The sequence below is a fragment of the Gopherus flavomarginatus genome, chromosome 5 (assembly GCF_025201925.1).
Source record: "Gopherus flavomarginatus isolate rGopFla2 chromosome 5, rGopFla2.mat.asm, whole genome shotgun sequence".
Classification (NCBI taxonomy): Eukaryota; Metazoa; Chordata; order Testudines; family Testudinidae; genus Gopherus; species Gopherus flavomarginatus.
This window is the reverse complement of record NC_066621.1, coordinates 48,356,522-48,377,282: the sequence shown is the minus strand read 5'-3', so window position 1 is coordinate 48,377,282 and position 20,761 is coordinate 48,356,522. Positions and strand designations below refer to the sequence as shown.

Genomic DNA, 20,761 nt, shown 5'->3' with positions numbered 1-20,761 from the left:
TTAAGCCTGTTCATCCCAAAGGATGATTGAAGCCTCCAAAAATAATCAAAGCCTCAATATGCTGTAATCTGGTTGTCGTGACAAATGAGCCAGACCAAATGCTGTTGAATTTCATGTGAAAGGCAAGGGAAACTTTTGTAAGGTAAAAATGGTGAACTACTGGTTTCCAGATGGAATGGGGCAACTAGCTTTATTCTCTAGATATCAATAAGGCTGTACTCACAATAGAATGACCTGTGAGCCAGTAACATTTTCTCTTATGGGAGAAGGAGAGTTGCAATTAAACTACATACTTTACTTGAAGATATCTCTTGAAAGAGATATTATAAATATTGATATTAGATATGTTCTTAGTTTAACAGCTGTTTCATTGTTTGACAGATTGGATAAAGGATGTCAAGAAAAACTCTAAAAACATCAAAATAGGTGAGGCTGCATTTTAAGTTTCTTGTAGTCTTCTGCTTATGGTTATTGGCATAAGCAAGGAATCCTTTATTTCAGGAGTATGTGGATGGGAGATGTTAGCTGAGCAAAAGAGTCCTCATGCACAGGCTCTTAGAGGAAAAGACTGAAAAAAAAAGTATAAAAGAGTGCATCTAGCTTTATTTGGGTCAATTAATTATTGGTAGCTCAGTAATTGAGATACTGTACCTGTTCATGCCCTGAGGTTTTTCTCTTGAGATTTCTCCCCTCCTCCCCCACTTTTTTTTCTTGGTTCAAACTCTGGGACTCCGTGTTCCTGCCATCTTACTTCTGGATGAGAATTCCTTCAGAGATGACTGCCATGTTCTTGGGGGAGAGGTTAGCCTTGTGACCACAGTACTCTTAAGCTCTGGTTAGAGAATCAAACTGATGATCCAGTTAGAGTGTCTAGCATGATGATGTAGAGGACTGCTGCATTTTTCTCTTAACCTGAAAGTCTGAGGTCTGTCTAAGTTTCCTATTTTAGAAAAATTGGAAAACATTGATATAGATACATCTGCTAAACAGCTCACTTTGCCTACTCCATGATCCTGCCAGTGACTGGCATGCTTGTTTTATGCAGATGTCAAAATGTAAAGAGTGGATTACAGAAGGATGAAATTCATTTAAATTAAAAGAATCCTCAATGTGAACTCTTTAAATACACCTCTACCTCGATATAACACTGTCCTTGGGAGCCAAAAAATCTTACCATGTTATAGGTGAAACCATGTTATATTGAACTTGCTTTGATCCACTGGACTGTGCAGCCCTGCCCCCCCGGAGCACTGCTTTACCACGTTATATCCAAATTTGTGTTATATCAGGTGGCGTTGTATCAAGGTAGCGGTGTATGTCTTTTAAAATACAACTTTCTGATGAAGTAACTTCTTAAATATGTCCTGATTCTCGTTAGTAACCTAACCCAATTCTAAGCCTTTCTGCTCCTTTGATTAGAATGGTTTTCCACTGGGGGCACACCTTTCTCTGGTCCACCTTGGATGCCAGCCTCCCTAATAGCTCCCTTTCCTGCTTGCTTGTTGTGACTCCACTTCTAGTAACATGGGGGCAGAGCTAGTAAACAGTTTTATGGAGCTTGGGGAAGAGCATGTCTGAGCTTCCCCACAGAAGGAATACAAGAATGTTGTCATGAGGGCTAGAAATAATCAAAACATTGAAACTGACTAGACCCAGTGCTGCTAAACTCACAAAGGTAACAAACTAAAATTTAGAAGTAAAATTCTTTATTTCCAGTATAGTAATCTTAAGCATTGTATCAATAATAGGTACAAAACTTCCCGAAGGAGACACTATTTTCAAGCTGGCATCCCTTTAAGAGTGATTTTACAGCCCCTACTAATAACTTGGTTCTCCATTGGAAGTATTTACTTTGAGTCAATATTCTTCAGTGAACCACTTTTGAAACAAAGGACAAGATTGCATGAGCAATTTGCTTATCTATACTAACTGGAGTTAAAAAGTAGAGAAGCAAAACCTTTAGATATGGGAGATTTTCCTGTGAATTTATTAGTGTAATCAGAGCAGTTATAATTTTCATAATTACTTGTTTCTTTCATCTCAGTTCCTCGGATTTTGTTTGATGGCTGGACTTACCAAGATTTTGAGAGTATTTTTGGCAGTGAGGATGAGATAGAGGAGCTTTCCAAGACTATGGTGCAAATAGCCAAGGTAAAACCATTGCTAATACAAATGAGTTAATCAGTGGGATACCTGTTATTGATCCATTATAGCTGGATGATACCTTCACATCTTATAGTGACAATGAAATTTCTATTCAAATAGTAATTAGGTAGGATGTTAAACAGTAACTGCTGAACTTAAATATATTAAATCTGTGGGACTGGACAACTTGCACCTGAGGGCTCTAAAAGAGCTGAAGAGCTTTCCAAGCTGTTCAGTGAATCTCTTGGTATGCTGCAGCAGTTCTAGAGGACTGGAAAAAAGTAGGGCTGTCGATTTTAATTGCAGTTAACTCATGCGATTAATGCAAATTAATGGCAATTAAAAATTAATTGCAATTAATTGCAGTTTTAATCACACTGTTAAACAATAGAATACCAGTTGAAATTTATTAAATATTTTGAATGTTTTTCTACATTTTAAAATATGTCTATTTCATTACAACACAGAATACAAAGTATACAGTGCCCACTTTTTATTTTTATTACAAATATTTGCACTGTAAAAATGATAAGCAAAAGAGAGATTTTTCAATTCACATCATACAAGTATTGTAGTGCAATCTCTTTATGGTGAAAACGTAACTTACAAATTTAGTTTTTTGTTTTGTTTTGTTTTGTTACATAACTGCACTCAAAAAGAAAACAGTGTAAAACTTTGGAGCCTGCAAGTCCACTCAGTCCTACTTGTTGTTCAGCCAATTGCTAAGAAAAACAAGTTTGGTTACATTTATGGGAGATAATGCTGCCTGCTTCTTCTTTACAATGTCACCTAAAAGTGAGAACAAACATTTGTATGGCACTTTTGTAACCAGCATTGCAAGGTATTTACATGCTAGATGTGCTAAAAATTCGTATGCCCCTTCATGCTTCAGCCACCATTCCAGAGGACATGCTTCCATGCTGATGACGCTCATTAAAAAAAAGTGTTAATTAAATTGTATGTCTCTTGCTCTGTGTTTTACCTGTATTCTGCCATATATTTCATGTTATAGCAGTCTCGGATGATGACCTAGCATGTTGTTTGTTTTAAGAACGCTTTCACTGCAGATTTGACAAAACACAAAGATTTCTAAAGATAGCTACAACATGCGACCCAAGGTTTAAGAATTGGAAGTGCCTGCCAAAATCTGAGAGGTATGGAGCATGCTTTCAGAAATCTTAAAAGAGCAGCACTCTGATGCAGAAACTACAGAACTGAACCACCAAAAAAGAAAATCAACCTTCTCTGGTGGCATGCGACTCAGATGATGAAAATGAACATGCATTGGTCTGCGATGCTTTAGATAGTTATTGAGCAGAACCTGTCATCAGCATGGACTCGTCCTCTGGAATGATGATTGAAGCACGAAGGAACATAAGTATCTTTAGCTCATCTAGCACATAAATATCTTGCAATGCCGGCTATAACAGTGCCATACGAATTCTTGTTCTCACTTTCAGGTGATATCGTAAACAAGAAGCAGGCAGCATTATTTCCTGCAAATGTAAACAAATTTGTTTGAGTGACTAGCTTAACAAGAAGCAGGACTGAGTGGACTTGTAGGCTCTAAAGTTTTACAGTTTTTTATTTTTGAATGCTGTTATTTTTTGTACATAATTCTACATTTGTAAGTTCAACTTTCATGATAGAGATTGCACTACAGTACTTATATTAAGTGAATTAAAAAATACTATCTCTTTTATAGTGCAAATATTTATAATAAAAATAAATATAAAGTGAGCACTGTACACTTTGTATTCTGTGTTGTAATTGAAATCAATATATTTGAAAATGTGGAAAACATCCAAAATATTTATATAAATGGTATTCTATCTGTTTAACAGGGCAATTAATTTTTTTAATTGCTTGACAGCCCTAGAAAAAAGCTAATGAGATGATCCAGTTATTAAGATATCAGTCCTGGGCAAAATCATGGGACAGCTTTTAAAGAATACAATCTTTATAGAATTTAAAGGAAGGTAGAGTAATTAATGCTAGTAATGTGTTTTATGGAAACTGGATTTTGTCAAATTTGTCTCTCAGATCCTTTTGAGATTAAAGAGTGTTGACAAAGATCTGTTATACTAGTTACTTATGCAGGGTGTTTGATTAGTACTGTATAACATCCTATTTAAAACTAGCACTAGGAATTAACATAGCAAATGGTAAATGGATTGTAAACTGGCCAACTGATCTCAAAATAATTGTAGATGGGGAATCCTCATCTAATGAGTTCTTAGCAGGGCCCCACAGGTAGCTGCTCTTGGCCCAATGCTATTCAATATCTTGAAGAATGATGTTGAAGAAAATAGAAAATTGCTGCTGGTAAAGTCTGCTGATGACAGACATTGGTGGAGCAGTAAATGGTCAGTTCCACAAACTCATATGGATCAGATGGTAGGCTGGGCTCAGCTGAATTCAGCTGTATTTAAGAGCATGTTATTTAATTTTATATTTGTGTAAACAAAGACTGAACAGCATATTTGAAGGAAAGGGGTAGTGTGTTTTGGAAAGCAGTAACGCAAAGGAAGTTGGGGATTATGGTGGATAACCAGTTTGAACATGAGCTGACAGTGTCTATGGTGGCGGAGAACAAATGCAGTCTTGGATATATAAGCAGGGGACTATGAAGTGGAAGTAGGGAGATATTACTCATGTGGCAGTAGTGAAACATCACTGAATACTCTGTCAGGTTGTGAAGTCAAAACTCTTTAAAAACAAAAAGCAACAAAAAATAAACCTCAAAACAACGTCCCCTTCCCCCCCATCTCCCTAAATGGAAGGGACTCAGAAGAGAACTACAAGAATGATTTGAGGTCTGGAAGACCTGCCTTGCAGTGAGACTAAAATAGTCCTTTCTCTTTATTTCTATGCAGTGTGTGTGAACATATTCTTTGCTCTACATGTACAAACTAATATGATTGGGAGGGTGGAGAAGGGAATACAATACATTTTTACAGAGACTGGTTACTAGTTAATGTATTAACTTCTATGGTATTAGTATAACAGCATGACAGCTGAAGCTTTCTAAATTACACTGAATTGTTCCCAATTCACTTTAGGAAGAAAATTTTGATGGATACGTAGTGGAAGTATGGAGTCAGCTGGGAAATCAAAAGCAGACGTAAGTATCAGCCTTTAGGATGCAGTGATTGAAAAAGTGGCTTCTGCAGTTTAAAACCAACATATCTTTTTTTTTTAATTGTATAAAAGCTGTTGTAATTAATCCATATAGATTTGAATTTTATATTTGCACTGTTGGTGTTTTATTTGTACACAAGCCCTAACCAACTTGTTGCTCTTTTAATTGAATACCAGTAACCTTCAAGGATTCTCTTTGCCTTATAATTTCCATGCAGTAAGAGTGTCTACATGGCAATTAGGAGGCGTGGTTGCAGCACATGTAGACACACCTGTGCTAGCTTTGATTAAGCTAGCTTGCTCAAAATAGCAGTATAACTGTATGGCACAGGCTGCAGCCTGTGTTTGTACCCAGTGTCTTGGGTTGTCTCCTGATTGCAGTGAAAATATTCCCATTTTTTGTGAACTCAGTTAAAGTTGCTCATTTGTTTCCTCAGAATGGAAACCTTGAAAAGTAAAGAAACTGCAAGTTAAATCAGTTGCACCCAACACTGCTATTTTTCAGGCCTTAATCCACTGTTATGAGACTTTCATACCACATTAATAACCTTTCAAACCTTAGTTCAGTTCAACAGTAAATCCCAGTGCACAAAAAATGGATAAACACTGCAACGTACAACATATACATGTTTTGTCTAACATATTAACAGATCTAAGTTAGTGGAAAAAACTTGAACATATGAAGCTGTGAGGGGTTGCAAGTGCTTTGGTGGATAGGATAACTTAGTACAGGTGGTGTTTCATCTACCAGTTACTTTCTTATGGTTGTAAGCAACAAAGAGTCCTGTGGCAATTTATAGACTAACAGATGTATTGGAGTATAAGCTTTCGTGGGTGAATACCCACTTTGTCAGACACGTCACATGTATAAGGCGCCACAGGACTCTTGGTTGCTTTTTACAGATCCAGACTAACACAGCTACCCCTCTGATACTTTCTTATGGTTGTGTAAACAGTAAGATTGAATTTGCGCCAACTACAGACCAGTTTAAATATGTTAACATGAACTCAGAAGGCTAAATTGCCAACAGCACACGATTAAACATTACAGGGAATGTTGTTTGCTAACTATAGGGGGAGAGTATCCTTTATTTGGTATGCTTCCAAAATGAGGCTTGCTTTCTCTACACTTTTGTAAGATTTTTGGGTGATTTATGGAGTTTAATTCTTAGCGTAAGCATAATTTGCCTTCATTGTACTCCAGCATCAACTTTCTCCACATTGATACAGTAAATACTATTCTATTACTTCAAAAGCGTGGAAGCTCCTCATAGTAGAAACAGAAGCTATTTGTCTGCATTATGAGGTTTTTTTTATTCATGAAGTTGACTGTTAACACACCTTTACATATCTTTAATGCTTATCCATTTTGCTAGCCATGCTGATCAAGAGGCTTAAAATAGATCTCGCTGACCTTGGCTAAGCTATTAGAGGGAGCAGATCTAATGGATTGCAGTTCTCCTTCTCTTTGGAAGTGGTCCAAAATACAGCTTGGATAAAAAGTTTCTACTTGTATACAAATTAGTGGGTTTGTGTTTTACAGTTGTGGTGCTGGAGTTTCCAGGCAGTTGAGCTTGGCTCTCCTTTGTCAGAATTCCACTCAAAACACCTACTTGTAGCCTTTATTATGCATTTCCCCACTGCATTTTGCTGGGGCCACTTAATCTGTTTTTTCATTAACCTTGCCTGTGTACAGTAGCCGTAAGAATTTAGCTTTTACTCTGGTCATGAGATGACACACCCTTCTCCACCTTAAGATCACAGGCATAATTGAGAGGCACTAAGTTGTGGGGCCAATATCTTCGTTTTACCCCTGGAACTCAAGTCACAGTATTTAATGCCACCATTGATCAGAAGTAATAGATCTAAGGTCACTCTGCCCAGGTATCGTGTACGATAGTAGACTTTCGTTCCACCATTCTTGGGGCTGGCAGACTTTCAGCAGTTTGCAACCATATCAATGATTTTGGCCCTAACCTTCTAACTTGCAGAATTAAGCTAACACAGTGCTCAGGCAAGCCTGCTCTTGGATTGGTTTTTGTTCATAGTGTCTTGCTTTAGTGTCCACTAATTTTACCTCAAGCATCAGGGTAAAATTGTGTACTTGTGTCATGAGTATGCATGAGTTGTCTGCTACTGGTTACCAGAAAAGTACAGGGTTAGAGTTTTCCATGTCCTTGTTGATTAGTCCACATAGTGGCAGTATTGTAACATAATTCCTACTGTACAGCAACTGACTTTCAAGGGATTGTATTTCAGAAGTTAAAGAACATCGGAAAGCAGGGAGCACTGAAGTTGGATGTTGGCACAAGAATGAATCCCTGTCCTATAGAGACATAGGTCCTTGATAGAACAGTAATTATGTATGCTTCATATACAGGATCTGTATTAATTCTGTTAAGTACTTAGTACAAATTTCTCAGCAATTCATTGCTTTCCCTGAGGGTAGGGTTGGCTGCTTTTTGGAATCTGACCTTGAAGAATCTGTACCATCATAGTGGTGCTCCTAGGAACAGCTAGCTTCTGCCATCAGATTACTTCCCAAGCCATCGGATGGCAAGACAACAAGGAGATCTGGCTTCCTTATGGGATTGGTACTCTTACACTGTAGTATGAATGTGGTTATGTTGTAAGAGTAAATTAGTCTGCTGACTTTAAGCACCACTCCTGTTGGCTATAGCAGCCAACAACTGACCAGCAGGAATTGTGCATGTGTGTCAAAACAAATGCAGAAATATGTAACAGATGTCACATTAGTTACCTGACAACAGGATCTGCTGAAGTTATGTAAAATTCTGCTTTTTGAAAAGGGATCAGAGTTGCAGAGCTGTAACTAAGACCACAACAGTTCTAAACCTAAATACATGAACACTTAAATACTAATGTGATAAATGACAAAATTGTTTTTTCTGATTGATCCTTCCAGTGGACTTGTGGTATGTCAGCTGTAAGGAGGAAGTAGATTGGCTATGGAAATGTCTTAAATTTCCTAATATTATATCATAGCATTATGGAAAAAAGCTCATAGACCATTCAGTACTGCTCCCAATGCTGGATTATTCCATACAGTACACTTTCTAGCGTTTTGGTCAATTGCAAATTAAAATCCCTTAAGTGATACAGTTTGTTGGTTGCCTTGGTAGGCTATTCTACAGCCTAATAGACTTTGCTGTCAGAAATTTTCTTTTTCTCGATTCCATCCTTTCATCCTCTTACTCCTAGTTGTGCCTAAATAGCACACCAAACTCTCTTCCTTCTGCTTCTACCATTCCAATATTTGTAGACTTCCCAGTTCTCCTATGCAACCATTTAGTATTCATTTAGCATTTTTAATAATTCTCTCAGAATAGATCCTGCAAATATGGTGGGAAATGCAACCATAACTAGTTACCCAATTTAGCAAAGATTCTTATAGCTTTTTATTGTAGCCTTTTTTTTTTTTGCTTGTAGCTTTTTGCAGTATTAATATTAACTCCAATCTTAAGGCTCATTAAAGTTCTAACAGCGCTCATGACTATGTACACTGGTACCTTACTAAAATTACTTAGTATGACAGAGTCAGGCTCAATGACTATAAGAAGGTGGTGGAATCAGGTATATTAGTCGTAGGATGATAAAGGCCCTTTTCCCTACAAACTGAGAAGGGGTTACCTCAAGTTAATTAGGGACACCTGAGTCCAATTAAAGGGTGCCTGAGACTTTTTAAAATGCCTCCTCTGGTGAGAGAGGGAGGAGAGGAGACAAGCTGCTGCTGGGCTAGTGGAGTTAGAGTGACCCAGTCTCGTCCCAGTTGATTGGCACAATTAGAACAAGCAGACGGACAGAGACAAAAGGGAAAAGGAAACAGAAGAAATAAGGATCAGGAGCAATTAGCTGGAATTCCATTTCTGGGGGAAGCTTTAGCTTTGCTCTTTACCCCTTCCTCTCCTCTTCCAGTTGCCTGGCCCCCTAGAAAACGGTTCTCAGGGGTGGGCACTGGCTGGCAGAATCCTGGACCCTGTTGAGGCTCTTTAGAACATAAGAGTGGAAGCAGAGAGATAGGCTTCACTAGGGTGAGAGGCTGCTCTCCTCCCCATCGGATAAACAACCAAAATGGAGTGCTTGTTTAGGGGAAAGACTGATACCCTGGAGCCAACAACAGGGCATCCCCTCCCTCAGCAAAGGGGTAGGGAGAGGTATCCCCCTCTGTTTCGTGTTTGTAAATTGGTTTCTTTTTGTTTGATGAGGGAGCGCTCCTTGGCCTGCCCCTTGAAAATACTGATAAGTAAACAGAGTGGGGGGGAAAACAAACACTGTCCAGAGTGGGGCTGATTTACCCCAGGCCTTGCCACCGCCAAAAAGGAGAGTGCTAGATATACAGTAAATCTGGCCATAGTTCACTAGGGGTAAGGAACCTAGCAAGCAAAGGATTTAGCATAATTAGAACAATGATTTAAACACAAAATTAGCCCACATTTCAGCCAAGTTGAATTGGTTGGTACAAACCATGTATTCCAGTAAGATTTTAGTGGAGCAAATATCCCAGAGAGAGACATTTTCTTGATAGGTAATGCTGAATTTTGCTGGGATTAGTGCAACTGTTCTTGAGACACAAGTTTTTTACTTGTCTATGTGGTGGCACTCTAAGGATAAAATGTGTAATAGCCTTGAGTAAGTATCCCTACGGCCTTAACTGCTTTCAGGATTTGCCACTAACAATGCATATCAAAGAGGGTAGTAATGATAGTGCTGCATCTCTTGTCTTCCTATTTTCCTGTGTAGGGATCATAGAATTCTTAAGTGATCCAGTGTATGTGGTGTGTCCAATTTCAGGAATTTAGGGATATGTTTCCCTGTTGCTAGAATTCAAAGGATAAGGATATTTGACAACTGACTTAATTCAAGTTCTTCAGTTTTCTCTCCGGCAAATAATTGCTGCCTAACACAGCAGCATGGTCCAGTAGATAGAGCTCTGAAGTAAGCATCTGAAACATTGTCAGCTCAGCCAATGATCTTGTGACCATTGGCAACTTCTTTCATCTCTTTGTGCCTCTTTTCCCTTTGGTTGTATCAGTATAGATAGTAAGACAGTCCCTATTCAAAGAGCTTATATTGTGTGTGTTCATATGCCTAAAACAATGAGGCTTCTCGGCACTACCATAATACACATAAATAATTTTGCAAGCTGAAATGCTTGACATTTCCTTTGTTTAGAATCAACGTCTGCATGGCTTATTGTCATGGTTACAGGGTGAAGTGGGCTTTGGACCCCTTTACTTCCTCTCAGGTATACCCCATAGGTGACCAGCCTGCTTTCTCCACCTCACTCTGGGTCCAACCACTCCAGCCACGGTCTGTTGGTGGCAGCCCCCACCCTCTTTTCCCAGCTGTGTTAATGTGATCGGCCCAACTGCTTTTGTTCAGTGTGTGAGGGCCCTGTCGCTCCAGGGACCTATGATTAGCGATAGTGGTTAAAGTGACTAAAAAATCTTCAAAAAACAAAACAAATATTTATTTATTTATTAATTCAGCCAAAGGTACAAAGCATACAGAGAAAAGAATAAAAATGATAAAGGTCTCTAATTGCATATTTTCCCTTATGTACACCTTAATTTGTCCTTATAAGCATTTACAAGTTCCTCTGAGCCCAGCTGAGCTCCATCTCTGGCTAGGAGAAACAGGCTGTTCTCCTCGCAGCATGGTGTGTGTCCTTGCTAGACTGTCAACTCTCACTGAGGGTCCCTGGCAGCCTTTCTCAGCTCACCTGAACCCCCTCCCTTTTCTAGGCCTGAGGCCCTGTAATTGCTTAGCGTTCCCTTTGATTTCTCCTTTTCTCAGCCTTGGCAAAAGAGCTGTGTCACCAGCATTGAGACCGAGGAGTTGCCTTTTCATGGCTGTAAACCTAGCTATTGTGTCTGTGTGTGTTGGGATGCACCTTAGCTAGGCCATTGTACTGCCTTTCCTTCGTGGTTCCCCTAAGAACCCTTTTTTGCTCTAACTCCATAATAAATAACTCACCATAAACACAGATGTATGAACCATACCAGTAAAAAAAGACATTTCCCAGTTCATCACACTTTACTCATTTCTGTAAACTCTTGAACCTAGGGATGCTGTGGCACCTTATAGACTAACAGACGTTTTGGAGCATGAGCTTTCGTGGGTGAATAGCCACTTCCTCAGCACAACTGGCTGCTGAGCTCTGTGCCTTTATACTTACACACAACTATTTCAAATTTGATGACAATATATATCTCCAGATCAGTGGCACTGCTATGGGCACCCGCATGGCCCCACAATATGCCAATATCTTCATGGCCGACCTGGAACAACGCTTCCTCAGCTCTCGTCCACTCACGCCCCTTCTCTACCTACGCTACATTGATGACATCTTCATCATCTGGACCCATGGGAAGGAGACTCTGGAAAAATTCCACCACGATTTCAACAGCTTCCACCCTACCATCAGCCTCAGCCTGGACCAATCTGCACGGGAGGTCCACTTTTTTGACACCACGGTGCAAATAAGTGATGGTCACATTAACACCACCCTATATCGAAAACCTACCGACCGCTATGCCTACCTTCATGCCTCCAGCTTCCATCCCGGGCACATCACACGATCCATTGTCTACAGCCAAGCACTGAGGTACAACCGCATCTGCTCTAACCCCTCAGACAGAGACCAACACCTACAAAATCTCCACCAAGCATTCTCAAAACTACAATACCCGCATGAGGAAATAAGGAAACAGATCAACAGAGCCAGACGTGTACCCAGAAGCCTCCTACTGCAAGACAAACCCAAGAAAGAAACCAACAGGACTCCACGGGCCATCACATACAGCCCCCAGCTAAAACCCCTCCAACGCATCATCAAGGATCTACAACCCATCCTGGACAATGATCCCACACTTTCACAGGCCTTGGATGGCAGGCCAGTCCTTGCCCACAGACAACCTGCCAACCTGAAACTTATTCTCACCAGTAACTGCACACCGCACCATAATAACTCTAGCTCAGGAACCAATCCATGCAACAAACCTCGAAGCCAACTCTGCCCACATATCTGCACCAGCGATACCATCACAGGACCTAACCAGATCAGCCACACCATCACTGGTTCATTCACCTGCACATCCACCAATGTAATATACACCATCATATGCCAACAATGCCCCTCTGCTATGTACATCGGCCAAACTGGACAGTCTCTACGGAAAAGGATAAATGGACACAAATCAGACATTAGGAATGGCAATATACAAAAACCTGTAGGGGAGCACTTCAACCTCCCTGGCCACACTATAGCAGACCTTAAGGTGGCCATCCTGCAACAAAAAAACTTCAGGACCAGACTTCAAAGAGAAACTGCTGAGCTTCAGTTCATCTGCAAATTTGACACCATCAGCTCAGGATTGAACAAAGACTGTGAATGGCTTGCCAATTACAGAACCAGTTTCTCCTCTCTTGGTTTTCACACCTCAACTGCTAGAACAGGGCCTCATCCTCCCTGATTGAACTGACCTCGTTATCTCTAGCTTGCTTGCTAGCATATATATACCTGCCCCTGGAAATTTCCTTTACATGCATCTGAGGAAGTGGGTATTCACCCACGAAAGCTCATGCTCCAAAACGTCTGTTAGTCTATAAGGTGCCACAGGATTCTTTGCTGCTTTTACAGATCCAGACTAACACGGCTACCCCTCTGATACTTCAACCTAGGGATGTCACTTTAAACTAAAGCAAACAAAACACCACCACCTCCTCATCAGTAAGAGAGCAAGAAGTGTGGAGTTCTGATGAGTCCAAAAACAGCTATTTATAAAAAGCTTTGAGTCTCCTTTCTCTTCAACTAGCTTTTCAGAAGAGCAGGAAGGTTGCTGGTGCACTAGTTTGATCACACCAAGGCTTGAAAGTCTGACTGCTCAAGTTCCCCTTAAATCGTGTTTTCTGTTTCTCTTATAAAGTGGACCGGACATGGTCATCTTTAATTTATTTTGAAGAGCAAAAAGTTCATGTTGTCAGTATTCCAATGTTGGCTGGAGCTGTGGCAGTTTGCTCAGAGGTCCTGCCCCTGTTTAGCCTATTATAATCTTCAGTCCGTTCCTTCAATTCTGACTTTTACTCTTTGCCTGTGCGTCCCAAGACTATATTGGTTTTTAGTACACTTTGAACCTTTTTTATCTGAGAAACTTGAAGTGAATTGCCTTTAAAGGGGCCACTTTTATTTTCCTATAGAAAAGAAAGCATTGTTCTAACTGAAGCAGTTAAGTTACATAAAATCAGACTAAAAAGGTGTACACAATGTACAGGTCTGCATTTGTCTATTTGGAGTGCAAACTGCCTCAATTGAAGGGTACAAGTTTTCCTGCAAGACCCAGTGTTTCCACAAATGACCATATGATGTAATGTTATCAACATTCTTTCCACAGCATACCCACCTGCTACTGATTTGTGAACTAAGCATTTTCTTTTCCTTCAGTCATCCTGTGCTCTTTATACAGGCTAGCCTCTTGCAGCATCCACTTGGTGCCTATTCACATTCTTGTTCTGAGAAGCAATTAAAGATGAGGGGTGGAAATCTTGCTAATCTTCTCTTCTTTTCAGACTCCTGCACAGCAAGTAAACTCCGTTTCTGTTAATGAGTGAGATATTTTTACTCTGCATTTAACCTCTCTGAAGAACTCCACAGTACAATGGACAGATCTTCAGTCTGATACTAGGTTCTTTTGCTTCATATGAGGTAGGGAATGTGGAAGAAAACCTAGTTCTCTGACAAGATAACTGCTTTCCCTGAAGAGTGACTCCTAACTGACTCCAAAGTGACTTTCTTTATATCACTCAACAATAGCAAAAGTTCCTTGGCAGGCCTGAAGAATAGAATTCCACAAGCTTCTCATCCTGTAGCATTTGGCTTGAGAAATGTAACAACGTAAAGACTGTTAAAAGGGCAGAGTGGTACTCTTTCCCCTGTCTCTCCTCAGGCAGTTGGTTGCTTGCTGGGCAGATTCTCTTTCACTAATCTGATACCTAAAAATTCACTGCATTTTTATTCTGTTCTTTTCCCCAAAGGTCCTGGATCACTTTGTTGTAGAGGCCTGAATATACCATTCAGTGTCATACTAGACTTGGAGATTCCACATGTGTAGTTTATTCCTGTCATTCAGACAGCTATTTGCTGATAAGTGGCACCACCAGCTTGTGGATGTTGCCTGGAAAAGATGCTTTTCTCACAGTGTGCTGCAGGAGCTTGGCTTCCTACAGAAGATGACCTTCAGGCATCTTATTAATTGTTGGTGGGAGTAAAGCAACAAAAACCTGTGCTGGCAGTTCCATTCTTCAGGTTAATCCTTGGAAGAGTAATTATTAATCAAAGATTTCCTGTAATTCACTCTAGTTTCCTGGTATTAACTAGAGAATGAAGTGGCATGAAAGGACAATTTCTTATTTAGTAGACAGCTTTATTCTGTCCTGTTTCCCAGATAGGTCATTAATTTCAGGAACTACTGACTACCAACCTTGTAGAAAGGCTAAAGTTAGAAACTTGCCGAATTTCAAAGGGTCGCATGAATATAGAGGAGGATGTAACGGACTTCTGATAACATGCCCCATGGCAGACTTCAAATATGCTGAAGTGCAAATACTGTGCGTTAAGACCAACTGTGTATTCTGAGGTCAGTGTCGTCATGAACTGCAGTAATAAAGAAAAATCTCAGATGCCAAAGTGTATGGACAGATACTTAAATTTTATAGGGGGCAAATGTAGAGTTTGAAACTGTGGATATTTAGAAAATTGACCTTCATTATTCCAGGGATAATGGAAGCCCTAGAAGAGTAGGGAAATGGTACATCTTAATTCAAGATAGATTCTTAAAACTGCCAATGCTTCAGAGGCATCTCTGAAATTAAATTTGACAGTGGTGAAATGTATTATAAATATTTGATGAAGTCTTTGCATAAAGACCATTTTTGTTCCCACCATACTGTACCTCGTTAGAACTTTTAAGATGTGAGACAGTCGTTTTTCTTTCAAAATTGTCAGTGGTAATATGAGAAAATATTGTTTTAAGACATTAAAGAGCACTGTTGGGATGCAGTAAAGTTTTAATTTATCGCATGCTGTACATGGACATTCAGCTATTACTGTTTGGGGACGAGGGGAGAGTGCACACTTGGTTGAAATCAGCTATCTTGGTTGACAAATGGGAGTGTGCCTAAATGAAGTCTTTAAGCATTAATCATTAATCCTGTCTTATTCAGCATAAAGCTCTCATGGGTTAGAGGGATGGCTTGACAGGTTAGCGGGCCAGTTTGTAAATCCTGTTTTTTGCACATGAAGCTGCAATTCTTCTGCGGTAACTTTCCTCCCCGACTCGCCATAAGCCAAATATGGAATTTTGATGTATGCAGTGAAGCTCTAACAAGCCAAGTTACTTGGCTCCCTGAGATGATCTGACATTCTGAGGAAATATGCAGTGGCATTATTCAGCTTTTTTATATAGAGAGGCCAAACAGGGTTGGGACATAAGAATTCAGGAAGCCCTGAATTCTAATCCTGCCTTTTGTCAGTGATCTGTACTGTGGAAAGCGTGTGTGGGTGGCTGAATGTGCATGCGTGCAAGAAACACTGTGCCATAAATCATCTCTAGAAAGTGACTAACAGGTAAATCTTTTCAAGGATGTTGAGGGGATCAATGTTCAGGTGAAACTTTGAACATGAAGACGCTAATAATAATTTTTAATCAAGATTTTCTAGAAGATGCTCTAGGAATTATTTCAGGGATCAACTATGGCCTGTGCTCTACAGGAGTCAGACTAGATGATCACAGTTGTTCCATTCTGGCCTTAGAATTCATGAATCTATGAAAAACTAACATGACTTTAAAAATCAGTTTCTTCTAATCTGCAGTGGCAAATAAAAATGCCTTAATCATAATCACCTAGTTACTGCAAGTTGTTACTCCAGGACAGAGTTAAGATTGTTTGGATGCCTTAACTGTGTTTCTTAACTTAACATATTTGGATTTGTTTTAGTGTAACCTTAATTCTGAATTTCTGAGGCTTGCGATTGTCCCTAAAGAAAGCATTACAACATCCTTGAATTGTTGGCCCTTAAATTACTGCTACAAACTGGCAGCTGTGACTCCATCTTAATGTAGTTTTTGTTGAGGATTATATGGTGAGGGTGGGAACCTTGATGGAGGGCATTTTGCCAGCACTTGTAATTTAAGTTGATAACTCAAGCTTCTGGTTAGTGTTCCAGATGCTGACTACCAAATAACAGCAGCGACTTAGACCACTTTTTTCCCTGTATTGGATCAGGAGGCTGTGACATTCCCTCACAGATCCAGACCTAAGCATGGTGCTCTGTGCCTTTCCCATTTGAAGACTGGATTTTACTGTAAGACGCTCTACAGGGGGTTACACCTCTACATCCATTTGGAAGTGGAGACTGAGGCCTGGTCTACACTATGCATTTAAACCGATTTTAGGAGCATTAAACCGATTTAATGGCGCATCCGTCCACACTACGAGGCCCTTTATATCGATATAAAGGGCTCTTTAAATCGGTTTCTGTACTCCTCCCCAGCGAGAGGAGTAGTGCTAAAATCGGTATTACCATATCGGATTAGGGTTAGTGTGGCCGCAAATCGATGGTATTGGCCTCTGGGCGGTATCCCACAGTGCACCACTGTGACCAGTCTGGACAGCAGTCTGAACTCGGATGCAGTGGCTAGGTAAACAGGAAAAGCCCCGCGAACTTTTGAATTATATTTCCTGTTTGCCCAGCATGGAGCTCTGATCAGCACGGATGGCAATGCAGTCCCAAATCCAAAAAGAGCTCCAGCATGGACCGTATGGGAGATACAGGGTCTGATCGCCGTATGGGGAGACAAATCTGTTCTATCAGAGCTCCGTTACAGAAGACGAAATGCCAAAGCATTTGAAAAAAATCTCCAGGCTACACAGTGCTGCGTGACAAGCGTAATGGAAAGCCAAAGAATCAAATGGACGCTCATGGAGGGAGGGAGGGGGTACTGAGGACTCCAGCTATCCCACAGTCCACAGCAGTCTCCGAAAACTATTTGCATTCTTGGCTGAGCTCCTGGTGCCTGTAGGTTCAAACACATTGTCCGGCGTGGTTCAGGGTATAGCTCGTCAATTTACTCCCTCCCCCCACTACGTGAAAGAAAAGGGAAAGAAATAGTTTCTTGACTTTTTTCAGTGTCACCCTATGTCTGCTGAATGCTGGTGGTAGACGCGATGCTGCAGCAGTGAAGAGCAGTATCCGCTCCTCTCCCCTTCCCGGTGGCAGACGGTACAATATGACTGCTTTCCGTTGTCACCATCAGCCCGTGAGTGCTCCTGGCTGGCCTCAGGTGAGGCTGGTTGGGGGCGCCTGGGTAAAAGAAGGAATGATTCCTGGTCATTCCCAGTAAATGGTACAGAATGGCTGGTAACTGTCCTCATCATAGCAACTGGGGGCTGAGCTCCATCAGCCCCCTCCCTTTCCTGTGTAAAGAAAAGATTCTGTCCTGTCTGGACTATCATAGCAGTGGGATGCTGGGCTCCTCTCCCCCGCACCACTTAATGTCCTGCCTGGACTGTCATAGCAGCGGGAGACTGCCTCCCCCTCATTTGATCTCACTAACAAGTCACTGTTTTTTATTCCTGCATTCTTTATAACTTCATGACACAAATGGGGGGGACACTGCCACGGTAGCCCAGGAAGGTTGGGGGAGGAGGGAAGCAACGGGTGGGGTTGTTGCAGGGGTACACCCCCCCCCCCGTGAATGGCCTGCAGCTCATCATTTTTACGGGATCTGACACAGAGCAGCTGTGCTCTCTGATACACTGGTTCTCTAGTACATTTGCCCCATATTCTAGGCGGGACTGACTCTATTTTTAGAAACCATAAAGGAGGGATTGACTCGGGGAGTCATTCCCAGTTTTGCCTTTGCGCCCCCGGCCGACCTCAGCCAGGGGCACCCATGATAGCAGCAGACAGTACAGAACAACAGATAACCATCATCTTACTGCCAATTTACAATGGCAGCGGATGGTACAGAACGACCGATAACCATCTCTGCTATCATGCAAAAGCAAACGAATGCTGCTGTGTAGTGCTGCAGTAACGCCTCTGTTAGCGGCATCCAGTACACATACGGTGACAGTGTAAAAAAAAAAAAAAAAAAAGCTGAACGGGCTCCATGGTTGCTGTTCTATGGCATCTGCCAGGGCAATCCAGGGAAAAAGGGCGCGAAATGATTGTCTGCCGTTGTTTTTCCCGGAGGAAGGAATGAGTGATGACATTTACCCAGAACCACCCATGACAATGATTTTTGCCCCATCAGGCACTGGGATCTCAACCCAGAATTCCAAGGGGTGGGGGAGACTGCGGGAACTATGGGATAGCTACAGAATAGCTACCTACAGTGCAACGCTCCAGAAATCGACGCTAGCCTCGGACCATGGACGCACACCGCCGAATTAATGTGCTTAGTGTGACCACGTGCACTCGACTTTATACAATCTGTTTTACAAAACCGGTTTATGTAAAATTGGAATAATCCTGTAGTGTAGACGTACCCTAAAAGGACATAACTCCAGGATTTAGGTGGTGGACAAGGTGCTGATTTTTCCCTATAAAGCAGTAAATGATCTGGGACTTCCTTACCTGGTAGATCAACTCTTCCACGTACCACACTGCACCTCGTTGCTGGTGCTTTTGAGCTGCAGCCCCTCTGAGAACTGCCAGCAAGGTGTCCTACACGGGAACCCTTAACTTTTGCATTCGCTTGCATCATCCCCCATCTACCCTACTCCACCAGTGTATTTGGTTCAAAACTGGCCAGATTTAACCTCCCTGCTATGCTGCAAAGTCCAGTTGTCTTAACAGGTATTTGGGGGAGATGAGGCAGGCACGGGGGATTGAGATGTTTTGGTTGGTAGGAATATAAAATGCAGGAGCTTCTGACTTGTGTGTGAAGATGTGTTACTGTCACTCTTGTATTCCTTTCCATGGAAAGGGTGGCTACAGCTTAGAGTAGGGATTCTCTTATGCTGTATTTAAATCAATGGCTTGTTTGTCTGGATGGTGGTGCTCTAAATGTGGAAAACGTACACTGAGGGATGGGAAAGGCAGTTCTTACTCTTCTAGAATGAGAATGGAGATGGTAAATATGGCAAATGAAGAAAACTGACACTCGTGATTACTTGCAATCTAGTGTTTTGTTCTGGATGGGAGAGGGAATATATGTAAGATAGTGACAAGTGGAATGGCTCAGTGGTATTTCAGTGCAATGTTTCATCCAGAGGCAACCAGGTCTCAAGTAAACTCCAGAGAGATGAGGATGCTGCAGAAGCAGTGTGCTAGGCTCTTGGGAGTAAAGTAGGAATCTCCTGTTTGCCACTTTTGCCAAAACTGAGATTTCAGAGTTATTGGCAAACTCCAGAGGCAGTTTCAGCCATGCTGTCTGAAAAAGTACTCAGATTTTCTTCCTTTTATATAACTCTGCAACAGTAGCCAATCTACCCCCAAGTGAAAATCTTAACTGTGGAGAGGATGACTGACTTAAGAAAAATCTCAGGGTGAATAATCAGGGGGAGAGAGGGAGGGGAGATGAATTCCTTCTCCTCTCCCATCATACAGCTGGAGTGGATTACTGTACACAAAATTAGTCTGTTTCTGGGATTTCAGTTCTAATGTAACCTAGTAAGTGGAATGAATAGTTTAGGGTGACCTGCTAAATGACCTGCCTCCCACTCGTGTACCTTCAAGTCGTAGGGATCTTTTTCTTGTTCAATATAAGCAAAAGGAGTGAACAGGTACCATCAAAGTGCCTCTTGCACCAGCTCAATTTAGGTTTGATTCTAGCAATAACCATTTGGCTCTCAAACCAAAATCTGCACCACAATTGCTAGAAGTATGTGTTCTTAGATAATATTATAGTTGGGAATTTTCTTTTTGCTCTGACTTGTTCACTGTAGGTTTGTGGTGCAACTACAGAGATTTTAAATTCCTGTTCAGCTCATCTGTCTGCTTCCACCTTGCCTATGGCTAAATAGGGAAGTTGATTTTGTTCTGATGAATCAGATGACTTAAGGAATGCACACAGAGGGATGGTATTTAATTTGTGAAAAGTGAAAGCAATAAAGGACTCTGCTTGAGCTGCTAGAAGTCATTAAACTTAATTTTTACATCTTATCTCTGTGTAGTTTACTGATAAATCATCCACTTCACCTAACAGTGAGAAAATTACAGCATAACTTTAATATTTGAGGATTCTTTGACACTGCCTGTATAACCAGTTGATCCTTGCACTCAGTGTTTCATGAGGAAACTGAAGAATAAAACAAATGTATCTGCAAAACAACAGTTCTGCTTCTATATATGATTCTCTTCATTATTTTACTGATGGCAGCTTTCTAAAAGAGGATCTTTCAGGGTATGTCTAAACTAGAAACTTGAGTCGACCTATCTTAGGTTGAC

At 41.0% G+C, this 20,761-nt stretch overlaps 1 protein-coding gene across 7 annotated transcripts in view; it reads left to right on the top strand.

The window, feature by feature from the left end:
* Positions 1-20,761, top strand: part of CHID1 (chitinase domain containing 1) — a 288,759-nt gene that overhangs the window by 22,995 nt on the left and 245,003 nt on the right. For all 7 annotated transcript variants that reach the window (XM_050952923.1, XM_050952922.1, XM_050952920.1 and 4 more), the window contains exons 5-7: positions 382-426; positions 2,045-2,151; positions 5,208-5,269. In XM_050952923.1, the coding sequence (XP_050808880.1) occupies positions 382-426; positions 2,045-2,151; positions 5,208-5,269 (214 nt within the window). The remainder of the gene's footprint in view (positions 1-381; positions 427-2,044; positions 2,152-5,207; positions 5,270-20,761) is intronic.